At 42.5% G+C, this 16916-nt stretch overlaps 1 protein-coding gene across 2 annotated transcripts in view; it reads right to left on the bottom strand.

Annotated features, from left to right (window-relative positions):
• The window catches only part of LOC118771009 (contactin-associated protein-like 2), a 231779-nt gene extending 215323 nt beyond the window's left edge, over nt 1-16456 (bottom strand). For both annotated transcript variants that reach the window (XM_036518836.1, XM_036518838.1), the window contains exon 1: nt 16062-16456. In XM_036518836.1, the coding sequence (XP_036374729.1) occupies nt 16062-16149 (88 nt within the window). In that variant the 5' untranslated portion in view covers nt 16150-16456. The remainder of the gene's footprint in view (nt 1-16061) is intronic.
• Between the last annotated feature and the right edge of the window lie 460 nt (nt 16457-16916).

Here is a 16916-nt window from a genome sequence, read left to right as displayed (position 1 = left end):
CTTGTGACTCATACTGTCCTGGATGGTTATACAGTAACACAGTAATGCCATTTTCACAAGTATATGTACAATTGTCATATTACTGTACTTTACTCACATAATTCTATCGTATTGATCCCATGTATGTTTCAGAATCTTTAGGTTTATTGCCCACTACATTCATGAATCCTGCGGTATTGATTCCTTGTACATTTTGGAACATAGTGGCATCTTTTCCCATTATATGGAGAGAGAGAGAGAGAGAGAGAGAGAGAGAAAAGAGGACAGAGAGAGAGAGAGAGAGAGATGGAGCTGGGGAGAGCGATAGGCAAACAGAAAGCGAGAGAAAGAGATAGCGAGAGAGAGAGAGAGAGAGAGGGTGAGAGACCCATGAGCTGACAGCCAGTCCCTACGGAGTGAAAGCGCCAACGGTGCACTGTAATCCCATCAGAGGTGCTGACTGCTTTCCGCTGCCCCCTCGTCACACCTGCTGGAGCCTCCTTCAGCTGCTTGCTGACACTCAAAGCCCCCGGACAAACCACCGTCCCCGCCGACAGCCACGCTCCCAGCATTACCATCCCACCCTCTTATCTGTGCCGTTGGATTTCACCCCTGCCTCCTCAGCAACTCCACAGTTCCAATGCACTCACCGTTCCGTTGTGTTAAATGTGAGCACAAGCACCTCTGTAGATCGTGGGCTGGTCCTTAGAGAGCTGGACTTGTAACCAGAAGGTGGCGGGTTTCAATCACAGTTCCTGTTGTAGGCTTTAGAAGGGTACTTAACTTAGTAATGGTACGAGTAGATCATGTTCAATGTAAACTGTAAACCGCCCTAGATACAGGCATGCACACAGCCTGCTCATAAGAACAGCATGAAGCATGCTGCTCTGGCACTCCATGTGGCATCTAGTAGGTATAGTGAAGGATTTCACTCAGGTTCAACCAAATATATTCAACTAAATATAATACCAAGTCACAGCATTTTGTTTTCAGTTATTACAGGAGTTCTCTTCACGTAACCTGTTAATTGAGGTTCCAAAAAAAAGACTCAAGAAGAATTTACAGACAACATGACTATAAAATTTCCTCTCACAAATTTCTTTCCTCATCGGCTCTTCATGGCATCCTTCCTCCACCCATCTCCCCCTTTCTTTTCCCTGTTCATGATGTTTCACATTTTTCAGTTTGATATGATCTAAGAAATTGAATCCTCTATAGCTACATTCACATGCACTCTTCTTTAACACCACAGGGTCTTCCCTTATTCTGTAGTTTTACCATTCACAGCTCTGATGCCCAAGGACACAACAAGTCATCAATTCTCAACATGTTGTCATATATGTGTTCTTGACGTACCGCTTATTAAATTCTGCTGGATTTTTTTTTTTTTTTTGGTTTAACGAGTCTAACGAGTTCACAGAAAGTTGAGGAAAGGGATTTGGCCATCTGTTGTCAAGCCTCTGGTCTTTTGGGTTGCCTCACGTTAATTAAACATGACCTCCTGGGAATGGTGGTGTTAAAGTTTGACAGACTTCAGGTAATAATGTCAGCTAATATTAACTTCTCCCCTCAAATGGTTTCCCTCTGCCCAGCTAGACAGGGGGATCAAAACAATTGAAAATAACTTCTTGACAGACTGTGATAAAGTACCTGGGGGTGTTTTTGTTCTAAGAGCTCACCAAGGAATGTTCTCGGAAATATTATCGGTATTTTATAACTATCACTTACAGTGTCTTATAGTTGGAGTTGAAAATTAGTTTTGGTTTTCTGGAAGAGACATTTGAAGGTGAACCCATAGGTATGTGTTCAGTTGGCCAACCAAGCACATATCAAGTCAATATGTAGTGGCCTGTTGTAAGTGTTTGTGTGTGGTATGTCCAAAAAATGTTTTCCCTTGTTTTTTGGACCTTCCTGCAGTGTGTATCAGTCAACATTGCGCATCTCTTCTCTCCACTGGATGTGTCGTTAATGAATCTACAACAGGAAACATGTGGGCCTGCTCATTGTCCTCCTTTCGGAGCACAGTGCTCACGTTAGAGAAGACAGGAAAGGGTTAAATCCATTCTGTAAGGAATCAGTCCTGTGGTGGGATTACGGTGATCGAGGCCCGAGGGCAGCGGAGTGACATTTTCAGAGCCGAGACACCTGCTGGGCCCAGAGAGTCGGGTCAGGGACACGTCCCCAGAGAGTGACAGGCGTACCATTCAAGCATCAACTCCCTCATCACAGTGCCAACACACTCTATGGCGCGTAGGAGATTAGATGAACCTCTCCACCTGGACTGTATTAAAAAACAGATTCAAGCAGAAGAAAATCCCAAATGAAAACTATCTCCTCTTCCCACGCAGAATGCAAAATTTCCACATATTTCGAACTAAAGAACAGAATACATCCTCAAATAAAAGATATCTTGACCCATGAGTTTATGTGCATGTGTGTGTGTGTGTCTTTGTATGTGCAAATGCTTGCATTTGTGTGTGTGTGTGTGTGTGTGTGTGTGTGTGCATATGTACACCAATGTGTGTGTGTGTGTGTGTGTGTGTGTGTGTGTGTGTGTGTGTGTGTGTATAAGAGTATGTGTGTGCATATATAATCAGTACACCAATGTGCATGTGTGTGCAAATGAATTTGCATGTGGCTATGTTTGCACATGTATATCTGCATGTCTTTCTATGTGTGCAAGTGCACGCTCTTGTGCGTGCATGTGTGCATGTATACATTTGATGCGTATGTGTTTACGTTTTTGCATTTGTGTGTGTGTGTGTGTGTGTGCGCGCGCGTGCGTGTGCGTGTACCTACATCCATGTCCGTGTGTGTATAGGAGAATGTGTATGCATGGCTCAGCGGGGATCTGGACAGGCAGGACCTCACGAGAGCAGGACCTCCATGAGCCGCTAAAATCTGACGGGACATTAAATCACTCCCGACACAGCCAATCTGAAACGGGGCCAAACGGCGGCGGCGGCCACGTCCCCTGCTACTTCCTGCCACCGGGCCAGCCTGGCGATGACAAGCCCGTAATGGAGGCGCGAGTGGAGTGTGAGACACTGAGAGGACATCGAGGGGGGAGGGAGCGGAGGTTACAGACTAACCTGCTCCCAGCTAAACTGCAGTGCAGCGTTACACACTGAGCGCGTCTCTGCCTGGAGGCGCGGCGCACTGTTTACGCTCCAGCTGTGCGATCGGGGAGACGTTGCGCCAGACTGGCGGCGTGCGGGATCTGTGGCGGCCGGCTCTGTTCAGCGGCAGAGCTGAACAGAGCTGGTGTTCTTTATTCTGAGCTGTGGGATGTGCGGGAACTGGTTGCTTTTAACAATGAGTGGAAAACAACAAGCTGCTAGAACTCTCTGTCTGGCCTCTAACCCAGTCATTGGTCAACGTGCCACATGAAGATTTGGGAGAATTTTCTGACAATCACTGCCCAATTAACAAACCAATTCCTTCCTCAAATTTAAAAAGCTTACTTACTGCTTCCTTTTCGTGTCAGCTGATCACAGCATCCCCCTTGCACCGTTTTCCTTTTTATGTCCAAACGGGGGGCCAACAACCGGGAGGCCGAGCCGAAAATAAGTACTGCTATACCCACACCAAGAGCAACTTTTAAGCACTGATCGTATGGATATTATTATCTACAGAATTTACATTATTGTTGCTTAGTAGACACTCTTACCCAGAGTGTCTTACAGTTTTTACATGCATCCATTTATCTAGTTGGATATTTACTGAAGCAATTTCAGGTACCTCAAGTACCTCACCCAAGGGTACAACAGTAGCACCCCACAGGGCGAATTAAACAGACAATCTTAGGGTTACAAGCTCTTTTCCTCAGAGCTATGCCACATCACTGCCACTCACACATAATGGCCACATAAAGAGTGCCCTTGGAATGCATCCATGTGCTTGCATGTGAAATTGTCCTGCATGGGCACATTTGTGCATGAATGCGCGCGTGTGTGTGTGTCTGTGTGTGTGTCTGTGTCTGTGCTTACGTGTACTTGTGTGTATGTTAACAGCTTTGCATTGTGTTGATAACCTATCCTTAAAGGATAACCAACAGCCAGCTCTGTCAAATTGTACAAACTCAAAAAAAAAAAGGTTCAGGTTCCCATTACATTAGCTTGTTAAATAATAATGTGCAATCTGAACAGGTAAATTACTGGAGATTTTTCGGAAACCCTGGGAGCCAGACAGCACTCAGACACATTTAACAGTTTCCATTACTCAAAATTAAGATTGGCCAGGGTAACATAACTTATGCAGTCACACAATGTTCGGTTCTCTAAATCCTGGAACCGTTCCAGCAGTCTTCACTCATGACAAAGGCAAAAAATACAGATTTTTGTGTTAAAAAGAAAAATGAATAATGATGAGTGATGTTAACAAATGCAGCTGCAAGTAGCAGTTTATGCGGGCTTGTTTCACAAAAGTCTAAGAACAAAACACATCATTAATTATTTAAGCATCTACTTACTCACATGCTTATGAATGTATGCCTGGAATAGACAATAAACAATATCTCCTTTATGGTGTTTAAACACACCCAGACTATCTGGACAGTGTTGCTGAGTGGCAGCGTTTGTAGGTGTCATCAAGGCTTTACATGTACAGTCAATGGTATCTCTGCCACAGCTACATGAAGAAGGAGTAAATGGTAGGGTACAATGGTGGAACACACTTTGTCCTACATTACACAGGCATGTTGGAGCCCTTCCTCTGAAAGGCATGGCCTCCATTAGCTGACTCACTTCCGATCCCCCCCTTTACTTACAGTTACGTCACCTGCAGCCAGAGTGAGGATTCGGCTCCAGGCTAACTGTACTTTTGAAGCATATTCACAAGACCCTCGTGGTAACATTTCAGACGTGTTACGCAACACATTAAATCACAGATTGTGATCAGAGTGTCTCTTTAATAAGTAACCCGGCCTCGATGAGTGAGTGCTGAGTCTATTCACAAATTGCGCTATTTTGTGAAGCAGTTATAAATGGCTTTTCGGGGTAATTTTCCATCAAAGACAACCTCAACACTACTCTGAGGGCTACTGTACCTATACAAAGTGTTTAATCAAGCATTCTCTCTGAAACGTATTTACAGAAAAAGAACAGATGAGGTTAAGTAGCTCTGGACCTATAAGTACCCTCTCCACAATAAAACACTGTGAGAAAGATGGATTGCTCTGGTGGTCGTTTATCAGTTTTTCGAACAGCGCATGATGATTGCGCTTCTAAAATCGCTTCCAGCCAGTTTAAATCTGCTGACTTCCAAGCGAGGGCCACATTAGAGGAGCTTCGATTTCCCACAATTCACAGAGGCAGACGATCACATGCTATGAAAAAACTGCTAATTTTACACGTCTAGCTCCGCCCCCTGCTCCACACATGCATCACTGATCGCAGCCTCAGTACACTGAGGTGATCATTAAGAAATCGTCTTGTTGGCTGTCACAACACTAGGAGATTATCTTTGTAGTTCAAGATGCCAATGTAATAATAACAGTAAAAATAATTCTAATGATAATACCATTACTACTACTAAAAATAACAAATAAGCTTTATTCTTCTTCTTCTTCTTATTATTATTATTATTGTTGTTGTTATTTCACTCTATTAATACAAAAAAGCACAGTCTTATGCTAGCAAGTGTGCCCCATTGCACAAATTCTTCTGCCTGCTCCCCTTGGTGGCTGACCTCATCCATCCGCTGCGGGTCACCAATGAATAATACATGGAAAGAAAGCATGGTGTTTCAAAGCTCCATCCACCACAATATCCACATTACACTGGAGGGGGATTTGGGGGGCTGGGGCAGGGGTGCAGAGGGATTGGGGGAAACCAAAACACAGGGCGGGGGTGTCTTCATTCAGACCGGCCTCCCAGAGAATCAACAGCCAGCGACAGGTCGGCTCATGGAAATGGAAGCAGGTGGCGCCTTTGCACACAACACAAAAGAGGTGTCTGCCTCCTTACTACCGCCCGAGACCGGGAGGCCTCGCTGGGGCACTTTATCGCCACGGCTATTGAAGAGGCAGGCCTTTGTCTGGGAGGAGCTTTCCTCTGCAGGCAGAAACATATGGCCGGAGGATGGTTGAGGACCACGCGCGTCGTGCGGCCATAAAAGACAAAGGAAATGTGCGGCAACCGAATTAGCATACTCATTAGCATACGCAAGGCAAGTTAAGTGCAGGCGTGATTTGTGAAGTCGCAGTGATTTGAGAGGCGTGACATTAAACATGTTCATGCTATGGAGAGTTAACAGTGTGAGTTTGTGGGGAAGTGTAATGTAATATGGGAGACATGCATTCTACCTATTTTTTTAAAGCAATTAGATATGACATACAGTCAGGGACAGAGCAGACTGGGTGTACCTTGCTAATCCGATAATTTATATCATACAATCATTCAATCTATGTCATATTTGCATGTAAATATATAATATTGCAATGGTGTTGGCTCTGCCCTTTGAAATGGCTGACATAAGAAATGTACTTACAGTAACAGGCTATTCAGCCAAGCTAGGCTTGCTGCCTATAGTCTTGTGCCAAGATGAGTCTTGAACACTTTCAGTGTCTCTGTTTTCAGTACAAACAAAGATGTATTTACAAAGCAAGACTGAAGAGGAACAAGGTCAAACGTTTTAACAGGAAGTGACAGGTCATTAGTTACACTATTCTTAGTTTTGCATGCTTTGCCAGTATTTTAATACCTTACTTTTCCTATGGCTTATATATATCGTAACGTTTCATGAAACCATGCTTGAATCCATTTAGCAGAGTGCATGGGGGTGGTACTGTCTTGGCATATGGGAACATCTGGTGGAAACAATGTTTGTACCATAGGGTGCCTAAAAGGGTCACCTAATATGGCTTTGTTTTCCTAGACCATAATTCTAACATGCAGAGTAATAATCGGACCCAATGACTCCCACAAGATGGCTACCCATAGCACAAAAGATCCACCACCACTTTTTTTAACAGTTGGGAACAGGTTGAAGTTTTCTTTGACCTTTTCCAGACCAAAAACTATAACATGATTCATCAGACCGTATTACTTTTTTCCACAGCTCAAAATCCAGTTTTTTGTGCTCATTATACCAGGCTATGCATAGTTGCACACTGGCCTTGGTTAAAAGCTGTTTCCAAATGGCAGCCCTACCACAAATATCAGCTTTGTGAAGCTCACGATACACAGTTTTTATTGACACTGGGTCACAGAGGTGTAGAATCAGTTTTGTGGTAATTTTTGAGGCAGTTGGTTTGTGTTTTTTAGCAACTATCCTACAAAGCATCCATCTGTACATGTGAGCGAGTTTCAACCTGTGATCACTGTCCCTCTGTCCTGTTGGAGTTTTTTTTTTTGTTATTTCATGCTGTCATAATTTTTGACACTATATGACAGCTTTTTACTTCTTCATGCATTAAATAACTTACGCACCTGCAATTCCCACACAAACTGTGCAAATCTGTTAGATCTGTCATGTTGCTTTAGATGCTCACAGATTAAAGTGTCAATTTTATTTATTTTTTTTATAGCAGAAACATTAGTATTGACAGCAGTGTGAAACATATGAAAACATTGTCCTTTTTCGTGTGGTGTTGCCATTGTTGTGTTCTTTTATTTGTTTATATATTTGATATTTTATGAACAATACCTGGAGGTTGTGGAAATATAATTACAAATGAAGCCCCCAGGGCTTGACATATTGAATTGACAGTAAGTAAACACTATCCAAACTGACTTACATTATTAACTTTTGTTTCTAAAGTATGCTGTAGTTTATATAGTTTTTCTATATATTAATAACTTCATTAAAAATACAAAGATCCATCTGATTTGATTGATGATGTGTAGGCCATAGCTGTTAGATTGAATATTCCCCTTAAATGAATGGAACATTTCCTGCACCTACTGTACTGGCACATTGGAGGTGGCGAGAGTGAGACGGGAGAGAGAGAGGGAGAGAGAGTGAGAGAGGGGGAGAGAGAGAGTGAGAGAGAGAGGAAGGGAAAGAGATGTGTCTCTGTAAACAGAAATTGGAAGGAAGGTGCACACACACACATAATATACTGAATGAGACAGATGGAGAGATGGAGAGAGAAGCAGCACAGTGAACTGGCACTGAATCAGGCTGCATATGTGACACGCCACAACACAAAGCCACACACACACACACACACAGAGGACCATACACACATGCACACATCTGCGTCCACACAAACACTCAAACACACACATTTGTCCAGGCTGAATGTGATTTAAGCAGGACTACTGCTGCTACCACTGGCACTTTTTAATGTACAATTATACAAAGCAAACTACAGAGGCATCGGCCCCTACATTCCCTCTTCCCTAACGGCAAGACAACACCCAGCACTGCTGTTCTATAACAAACTCCCTCTACAGAGCAATTCCTCAGCATCATCAAAAAAGCTGCTAGATTAACCCTGGGAGTTCAGTGTGCAACGTCCTACCAATTATACACACCACCTGCTGAAAACAGTTTAAAAGGGTCTGTAATGAACAGCACAGCACAAGCATCAAGAAATCAACTTTTGGAAGGGCCATTGATCAATTTCAAAGGATCAATTTCAAATGCACGTCTGACATTTTTGTTCCAATATGCATATTCAATGACAACTTTTGCCAGACTACTGATTGTCCCTGAGAGAAAGGATGTAGGTGTGCCTTTGCCACTTCTACATTCAGCCAAGCAAAGAATAAACTCCTAGTTTAAACGGTTTGAAACGACCACAAGCTTAAAATATCAATTCCCTCTCATAAAGGTAAAAACACATGTCAACAGGTGCAGTATGTGAGTGAGTCCTTGCTTTTACAACTTTGCCTAGTTGCCATGAGCACAAATGGAAGAAGTACTGTAGAGAAAATTCATGTAGAAGAACCATTTTGTCAAAAGACCAAATAATCACCTCACATTATTCCCGCTAATTACCTGATGCCTTGCACTTTGCAATGCATTTTAAATTGCTTACATTTTAAACAGGATCTGCTGGAGAATTCTAGGTTAAAAACCTGTCTCCTGGGTACAGCAGCAGAGCCTCAGCTAGGACTGAAACTGGCAACCTACCGGTTAAGCACGTCATTACTCCACACTGCTAGTCCACGCGCTAAAGGAGGTAGCTAAGTGTAGCTAAGTGTATCAGGCAGACCACTGCAGGCATTTATCACTGCAGACATCTCGCTCACGGTTACCACCTGCAAACAGGTGCTCAGCATTGTGGTATGTAATCGCTACCTTTGGGCATGAACACAAAAATATCAAAACAGTTTCATCCAAATCATACATTGCTACGTTGCGTGATGCCGAAAGCACAGCTCGCAATCATAAGGAGTATGCAATTATCTTTGCCAAAAAAAAGAAATGTTTTATCCACTACTGAGTTGAAAAAAAAGAACAGGAACAACAATCCAGAAAGCTCTGAATAACAAGGTCCAACTAAAAGCCCAACACTAATGACTAGCAGAGCTTCTCAGACGAGAGGCAAACAGCAGGCTGAAAGCAAGCCGCCTCACTTGTGAGGCGCTTTTTTGGCACTTAGGTACGCAGCCAGCCGGCGCACCCAATCACAGTCCCTGCAGCACCGGCAGGGCATAGAAAGGCTGGAGTCGACTGGCCTACTCCAGTAATGAGAGTTGGGACACAAATTTAGGGGAAATGGAATCGGCAGAGGGGTCTGTGCCTCCCGCCCGCACAGACGTACACACAGACACATACGTACACACACCTACTGAGCCTGGGCCAAGCCAAAATCCGGGGAAAGTGCTTTGTTGGACTTTAGCCACTGGGCACTTCTACAACAGCCCTTGCAAGGGTGTCTGACTTTGTGCACTCTTGGTGGGCCCAACCAAACGCCTTCGCTGAGGTTCACTGTTAAATACTTATTGACCCCCCCCCCCCCCCCCCCCGACATCTGAAATGTTTCTCAGAGCCCAGATCTCAGCGCCCGTTACTGCAGTGCCGTTAGCCGTTGGTAAACTTCTGCTAGCACAGCAAGTACACATTCTCGAAACACCATGCTCAATCTCTCCGTGTCAGGTGCCCAAAAAAAAAATGCAAATGGTGATCTTTTCAAATTGGTCTTCCTCTGGGGCTGGAAAAAGTACAGCTTATACACTGTAGCAAACCAGTCAGTGAGTTAATGGACAGCCACCTCGCCAGTCATCCAATTAACCAATATAAACCATTACTGGCTCTCAGAAATGCCCCTCTGTTACGACAGTGGCATGTTAATACACTCTCCACTGTGCAATTAGCTCATTTGAGCGATTGCAGATGGGTGGATGGTTTTTACTGCTTTCCAGCAAACAGAATGCAAGTACTGGAACATCATTCAGAGTAATTATCGTCCTCAAATATACTCAGTTCTCATAAGCCACTTTCCAGACAACAAACAAATAAGTTCTGGTCAGCTCTGCACATGCCCTTGGTTATTCTTTTATTTATTTATGCAATAACTACCTTTGTTTCAGAGCTAAACCACGTATCCCCAACAACCATTATCAAATTATGCATATGAGCATTCTTGTATGGATGAGGTTTGTGTTTTTAACAGCAGTATGTGAAGTATGTGGCAATGTAGCAGAGTGGTATGGAGCAGGGCTTGTAACTGAAAGATTGCTGGTTTGAGTCCCCGCTGGGGCACTATTGCTGTACCTTTGGGTGAGGTACTCAACGCACAATTGCCTCAGTATATATCCAGCTGTATATACGGATCAAACTGTAGTCTATGTAAGGCGTTCTGTATAAGGGTGTTTGAGAAATTTCTTCCTTTAAGATGAATGCACTAACCAAAGGGAACAATACTTGCTTGCGTTTTATCAAAAGCAATGTGCGTAAAAAATGAGTTTAATTTCTTAAATCAGTTGTGCAGAATTCAACTGAGCAATCAGAATAAAATAAGCATAATCTTGTGGATAGAGCTGCATGGTATTGCCTGCATGTTCTTATGGTAACTCCTCTGGTTCTCAGTTGTCGTTGCCTCCTCTTTACAGCCTTTACTCTGATTGGCTGCTTTTTGTATTGCTTATTCAAAGGAACACCCTTTAGGACAGAAAGATTGGACCACAATTTTGAGAGCAACATATCTTGATTTGAATGCAGGGCATTCACCAAATCTGTTCTCACCTTTCATGGAAAATAAAAAAAAAACTAATAAAAGGCAAATCAAGGTTCCGATTCCTACAGGACATGGATTAGATGCAAATCATATCCTTACAGTCTGCTGTAACCTTGTCCCATGAGACAAAATATATCCCAGTTCAACATGAATCATCCCTGGCATTATCCCCAAAATCATACAGGAATAAATCCTCAAGTGAGCACTGAATAACTATATTATAAGATGCAACAAGATGAAATGACAGCATGGAAGCAATGCAGCTATTTTACTTTATGCACTGTTTTGATGCCAAATTATTTAATATTAAGATGCACACAAATGACTTTGCTATGCATTAGGTAACTGAACATAAAATAAGATTCATCACCCAAACTGTGTAAACCGAATCAAAGCCCTGTCTACTTTCAAAACCAGATAATGCATGAGAATTATTGTGTGACGGCTGGAAAACTCTTAGGTAGCTAGCAGTGCAGCATATCCACATTGCATAGGCATAAAACAAGAGAGGCTTCTGCAGGTTGAACCAGCCTGACAAGAGCATTATAGTTTGAAATGAGCTCCAGGGGACTGCTGCTAGCCACCATTCATGTGCCATTACTATTAACAATATTCCTGTGTCATTTTCCTGGTTGCTGAATGAAGTACATTGATTTGATTGGTTTTTAAAAATGGCAGTCTTCCATGTTACTCATCACAGCTTTGGCTGTAGCCAAAAAATACACTCCTAGGAAACATGGACTGACACCCCCGTCAATTTAAGGCTTAATTAATTATAGCTGAGGCCTTGAATGCTTCACTCTCCCTCCAGGGTTCTAATGTGTTTCAGGATTCTAATGTGAACTTGTAATGAGGTTCAGTCTGGAATGATAATAGTAATAATTATAATAATTAATAAAACTATTTAGACCACCAGTGTTAGTGTGAGCTTGATTTGTGAAGAGATTTCAAATGGCCCAAATTAATTTGTTAAAATGAAGGAGGTCATTACTTCTAAACCTTAATTGTGTGAGGACCAAACAAAAGGAAGAAAAAAAGAAAACGGGCAGATTGCAAAACAGTCACGAGGCAGTATGGTATTGTATACTAACACCAAAGTTATAGTTTGGTAACTGGGGAAAAATTTACTACTATGTATGTTAGAATCCCATTCATATTTCAGTTTTGGAAGTATTCACATTTCCTATGAATTAATGAACCTGAGAGTTATTTAAGGACATGGTAATTTAGTACTCATTTTCACAGAAGTTTCACATGAAATAGTATGCAATCCTCTTCCTAAGGTTTGTTTAATTTCCATCCTTTAATTATAATTCTTGTACCTGTCATAGAACACAAATTCAATAAGGCCAACACTTATTATTACTTAAAAGAGAGTTGTGATGGTTATTTTATTACTTAGCCTTCCCAATGGGTATATATTTGACAATCTGCTCTGCACCTGACACCTCTATTTATATAGATAAGTTGCTGTACAGACTGTTGTAATTCAGTGAGTACTGGAATAGCGATGAAGTGCTCTACAAGAACAGCATTCAGTGAAAAGGCATTTCCAGCATCATTATCCTGGCAAGATGTCCTCTTGCATACAGTGAGGTCAGATACCTGCAACACGCAAATGTGCCACTGTGACGCCTCATAGTCTTGGTGCAGGAATTAATTGCACAGATGATTCGAAAAACCGAAGCCCTGATCTCATAAGGTTACAGTAAATTCGGCTAAAAGCTTTCTGTTTAGACAGCAATGGTTGGATTGGGCTCCTAATTCAAATATACTAAAAAAAAAAACACTATTTTGCAGAGAAAACAAGAAAATAGGAACAAGTACAACATTCATTTCAAATTGCAAATATTTGTAACAATTACACAACTGCAAAAAATTGTGTTGACATTTAGCAAGAGAAATCATGTCAAATCAAACCACTGGGTTAAACCTGGCCATTGCTGTTTATTCTGTATATTATTTTTAGTTTTAACTATGGCGTCATGGAAACAGTCTACAACATAGCCATTTCTCTCTGCAGAAATGTGTAGTTTTTGATAAAAATTCAGCACTGGTAAGAGCTATTAGCCAGGGGGACCAGATGGGTAGAATTTTTTCAGTTAAAGCCAGGGTAAAGTGTTGACCAGGAAGACCAGGGAACAGCTGCTGAGGCCTGGCCTCCTCTCCAGCGAGATTTTATTCTCCCTGCCCAGTCTGGGCACTGCTTCGAAGGTCAGTATATCCTCAAGTAAGACGACGAATCCACTTCCAAAGGAACCCAATCTCCCACCAACGGCCAGCGCTGTAGGTTTCAATTCAAAAATATGGGGACTAGCAGTATCACTTGGGGTCTGGGGAAGGGCTGAGGTCTCCAATGTCCCTACGACTCAAGAAAGTGCGACAAATCTTTAGCTCAAAAGTCTTTAAAGGAAATTTTTTGCTCAGGGGTACAATCCCCTTACCCCCATCCCACACCCCAAACTCCTCCCCAACTCCAGCAGCCACAAAATACCCATTTAGCAACAGCTAACAAACATGACTTTAAAAAACTGACACCTGCGTAGAACACCTGACAGTGTGACAGGTACATTTATAACACACAGGTAAGTATTCTGCCTCCCGGCACCACCACTGCTTTTGATAGCAGGGAACGCAAAGGTTTTCAGACGGTGCATTCGGAAGGAGACGTCTCATGATTTCTCCTGTGGTTCTGAGATTGATGTCTTCTTGGTTCAAAACTCCGCTGAGCTTCCTCTGCCTTTCCTCCAGCAGACAGTCGCTACATTGAGCTGCAGTCACAGCCTGCTGCGAGAGTGAACATTATCCAAATACACAAGCACAGGTGCACTGTGCAGTATGTCTCCTTACAACTGTGCTGCAATGGAGCAATTGGGCTTGTTGAGCTGGGGGAGGCAGAGGTTAGGGGGTGAAAGGTGTTGAAATTGAAAACTGAAAGTAATACCTAGTTTCCATTGTCCACCGCATTGACACCGGAACACTGCCATACCATGGAGCTGTCCCTGAAGATGCGGGATTGTGTTTCTGAACCTAAAGATGACCCCAGATATGTTCCTCCCTTCAGAGGCTAACTGTCTTTCAGTACAGGCGCTTAGTCATTGCTGGCATCGGCTCGTGGGTGGAAGAACAGGAATTTTGGATTTGCGCACCAAATTCTTCAAACTGACACTTTCTTTGCTGTGTTTTCCACTTGTTGTCTCTCCACTTTTGTTTTATCCTTTCCCACGTATTTATATCGGTTGTTTTCAATAAATAATTAGATTTCTGCATAAAGTGCGGTGTTTCAAAGTATTTTGTTCTGTTTGCCTTAAAAGAAATTCGTGGTAGAATTGTTGAAAGCGGAAGGTAGCCATGAATCAGGTGCATGCGGTAACTAAGATTTTACACTCCATATGAGATCATGGGCATCATTATCTTGACAGCACGACAATAACCTTACTGTTACGGTTTAGCATATCTACAAATGATCACATGAGACCACTGCAGTTATGCTACTGATCTCTATAGATCAGCGTTATTTCGTGAGAGAGACAGCGCTCCGTCTTACAACGGCACGATATGCGCAGATACATTACCCACGGTAAAAGAGGGGCACGATGACTTTTTTTAAACAATCCTATATATTTCATTTAAAGAAAAAGTTGCTTGCACACGGCAAAATTCTCGATGCACGGAATGTATACACTGATTTATGGAACTGGCTTGTGCTGCAGTATGGGGACATAGCGCTTGCCATGACTTTTCTTACAAAACAATAAAGATGTCAGAAAATTAAACCAGGACACGATGCTGTACATTGCATTTCACAAGGACTGAACTATTATGCCAGTACGTGGTAACTCCTTACATTTCCACAAAATTCCAAAAACTGCTGTGTTTTGTATCCCAAGGCTGTCCTGAAAGTGATCGGGATTGATGGGTTGTGAACGGGATGCAAAGCGAAAAATGTGAATAATGATTTTGAAGAAAACCTTCTATGGAAATGATCTTGAAGAGAAACATTGAGAATGCTGATAATTTAAACATTCGTTTAGCCATTTATGGTAAACCTCATGGCTTAGTGGTTACCACTCTAGGCACTGGTGGCTTAGAAAAAAACGTAATTTCAGTTAATTTAAAGTAATTCTGCACATAAACGAAATGTGAGTAAATGTTTTTAATATTCAGTGTTTTGATGGGGGTTCATAAATATGTAATTGGTAAACCATGCAACTTGGAAAAACAAGTGAACGTGGAGAATTCCGGCCCAGGCACAAGTAAAATTCTTCCGGAAAGCAGTCTAGATTTCCGTAGGCTAGTATCCTACGGACAATGTTAATGTCGGATGGCATGGTTTGAAACCGTTTTTTAAGCCCCACCGGTCTTCCTCACAAAGCCCTCTGTCCTGAAGAACGCGATGTTAAAATGCATTTAATCATAATTAATCACTTCTCAGTGTTCCACTAGCAGCAAAGCTCATACCATGTTCAATTACAGAGATAAATTCGTATAAGATAAATTCTTTTACTAAGTAAGCTTTAGACACATCTTTACACAGAAACAGTTTCTATAGGCTATGTGCAAAATATCAAATGTAGCGAACTATTTTTCAAAAGAGAAAGATATCACGCAATGACAGTATTCAGTACATCTACGTCAATTAAAACGTTGCATGTATTCATTCAGTGGGTCCCTACCGCAGAAATCAGGATGCCTCTTATTCTCAGAAATACCTCTGTCAATAGCATCGGAAGAATAAACCTAAGAGTGGCAACGCTTTAGGTTCCAAGCAGGTGCATCACTGCACGGGATACCGAAGAAATAAATGCTTCAAACAACTGCAGCCCGGACAGAAAACTCGCACTACAATATTTTTCGAGGTTAAAGCGAACCGTATCAATGCCCTGCAATGCCCTTTAACTGCAAAGGACCAAGAAGTACACAGCAGCGAGGTCCATCTTCTGTTACTTACGGGATGCTGGTAGCGCCGCGGTGATGCTTCCGAGGCGGCCGGAGATCCAGAGCATTAGCATCATCCCGTTCACAGGGAACCACGGCATCTTCACTTTCGCTCTGCCGTAAAGAAAAGAAACAAAGGGAAAACCGCCTCTCGTCGGGTCCGTTTATCCGTAGCGACGTTCTGAATCGTCCACTCCACACAGTCAACCAAAGACCAGTCCCGCTCGCTCGGTTTTGTTTCCAATGAATAAAGAGAACGCTGCCCCTGCGACTCTAACCAATGAAACTCTACAGCACTACGCAATACAGATTTTTTTTCCCATACACTGCCCCGCAATGCTCAGCTCTAGACGACAATAATAACACAGTTTCTCTTTAAGCGGACATTGTTCCACCGAATCTTGGCCGGGCGGCGTTTCACATTATTGCAGCGGCCGCAGAAATAACCATTAGCCCCGCGAAGGTCGCTGTCCAGGTGCTGAAGTTATTAGTTAAAGCGTCCCTTTGTTTCCCTGTTTCGACGAAGATGGTACGGTCCGCCAAACATAACCCACCCCCCAAGGACTCAAATGGGGAAACTGAATCAAAAAGCTTTGCGCCTTTTCGGAGTGTTAAGAAGAGAGAGAAGAAACCCACATTTGAGTAGCCTGTCATTTTCTGTGTAGCACATAACGCTAACATAAGGGATGCTCAGGTGTGTGTGTGTGTGTGTATATATATAAAAGCATATAGTTACATGTTATACATTACATGTGCTGTTAGGATATTAGACAACGTGTTTATCGTATTGCTGACATGGGCTAAACAATAGCTATTGAGTGTTTATTGGCTAGCCATGTGTTGTGCACGTGATCTTTATGGAACTCAT

Source organism: Megalops cyprinoides, chromosome 24 (assembly GCF_013368585.1).
Source record: "Megalops cyprinoides isolate fMegCyp1 chromosome 24, fMegCyp1.pri, whole genome shotgun sequence".
Taxonomy (NCBI): Eukaryota; Metazoa; Chordata; class Actinopteri; order Elopiformes; family Megalopidae; genus Megalops; species Megalops cyprinoides.
Note: the sequence above shows the minus strand (reverse complement) of the source record. Positions and strands in the feature narration are given on the sequence as shown.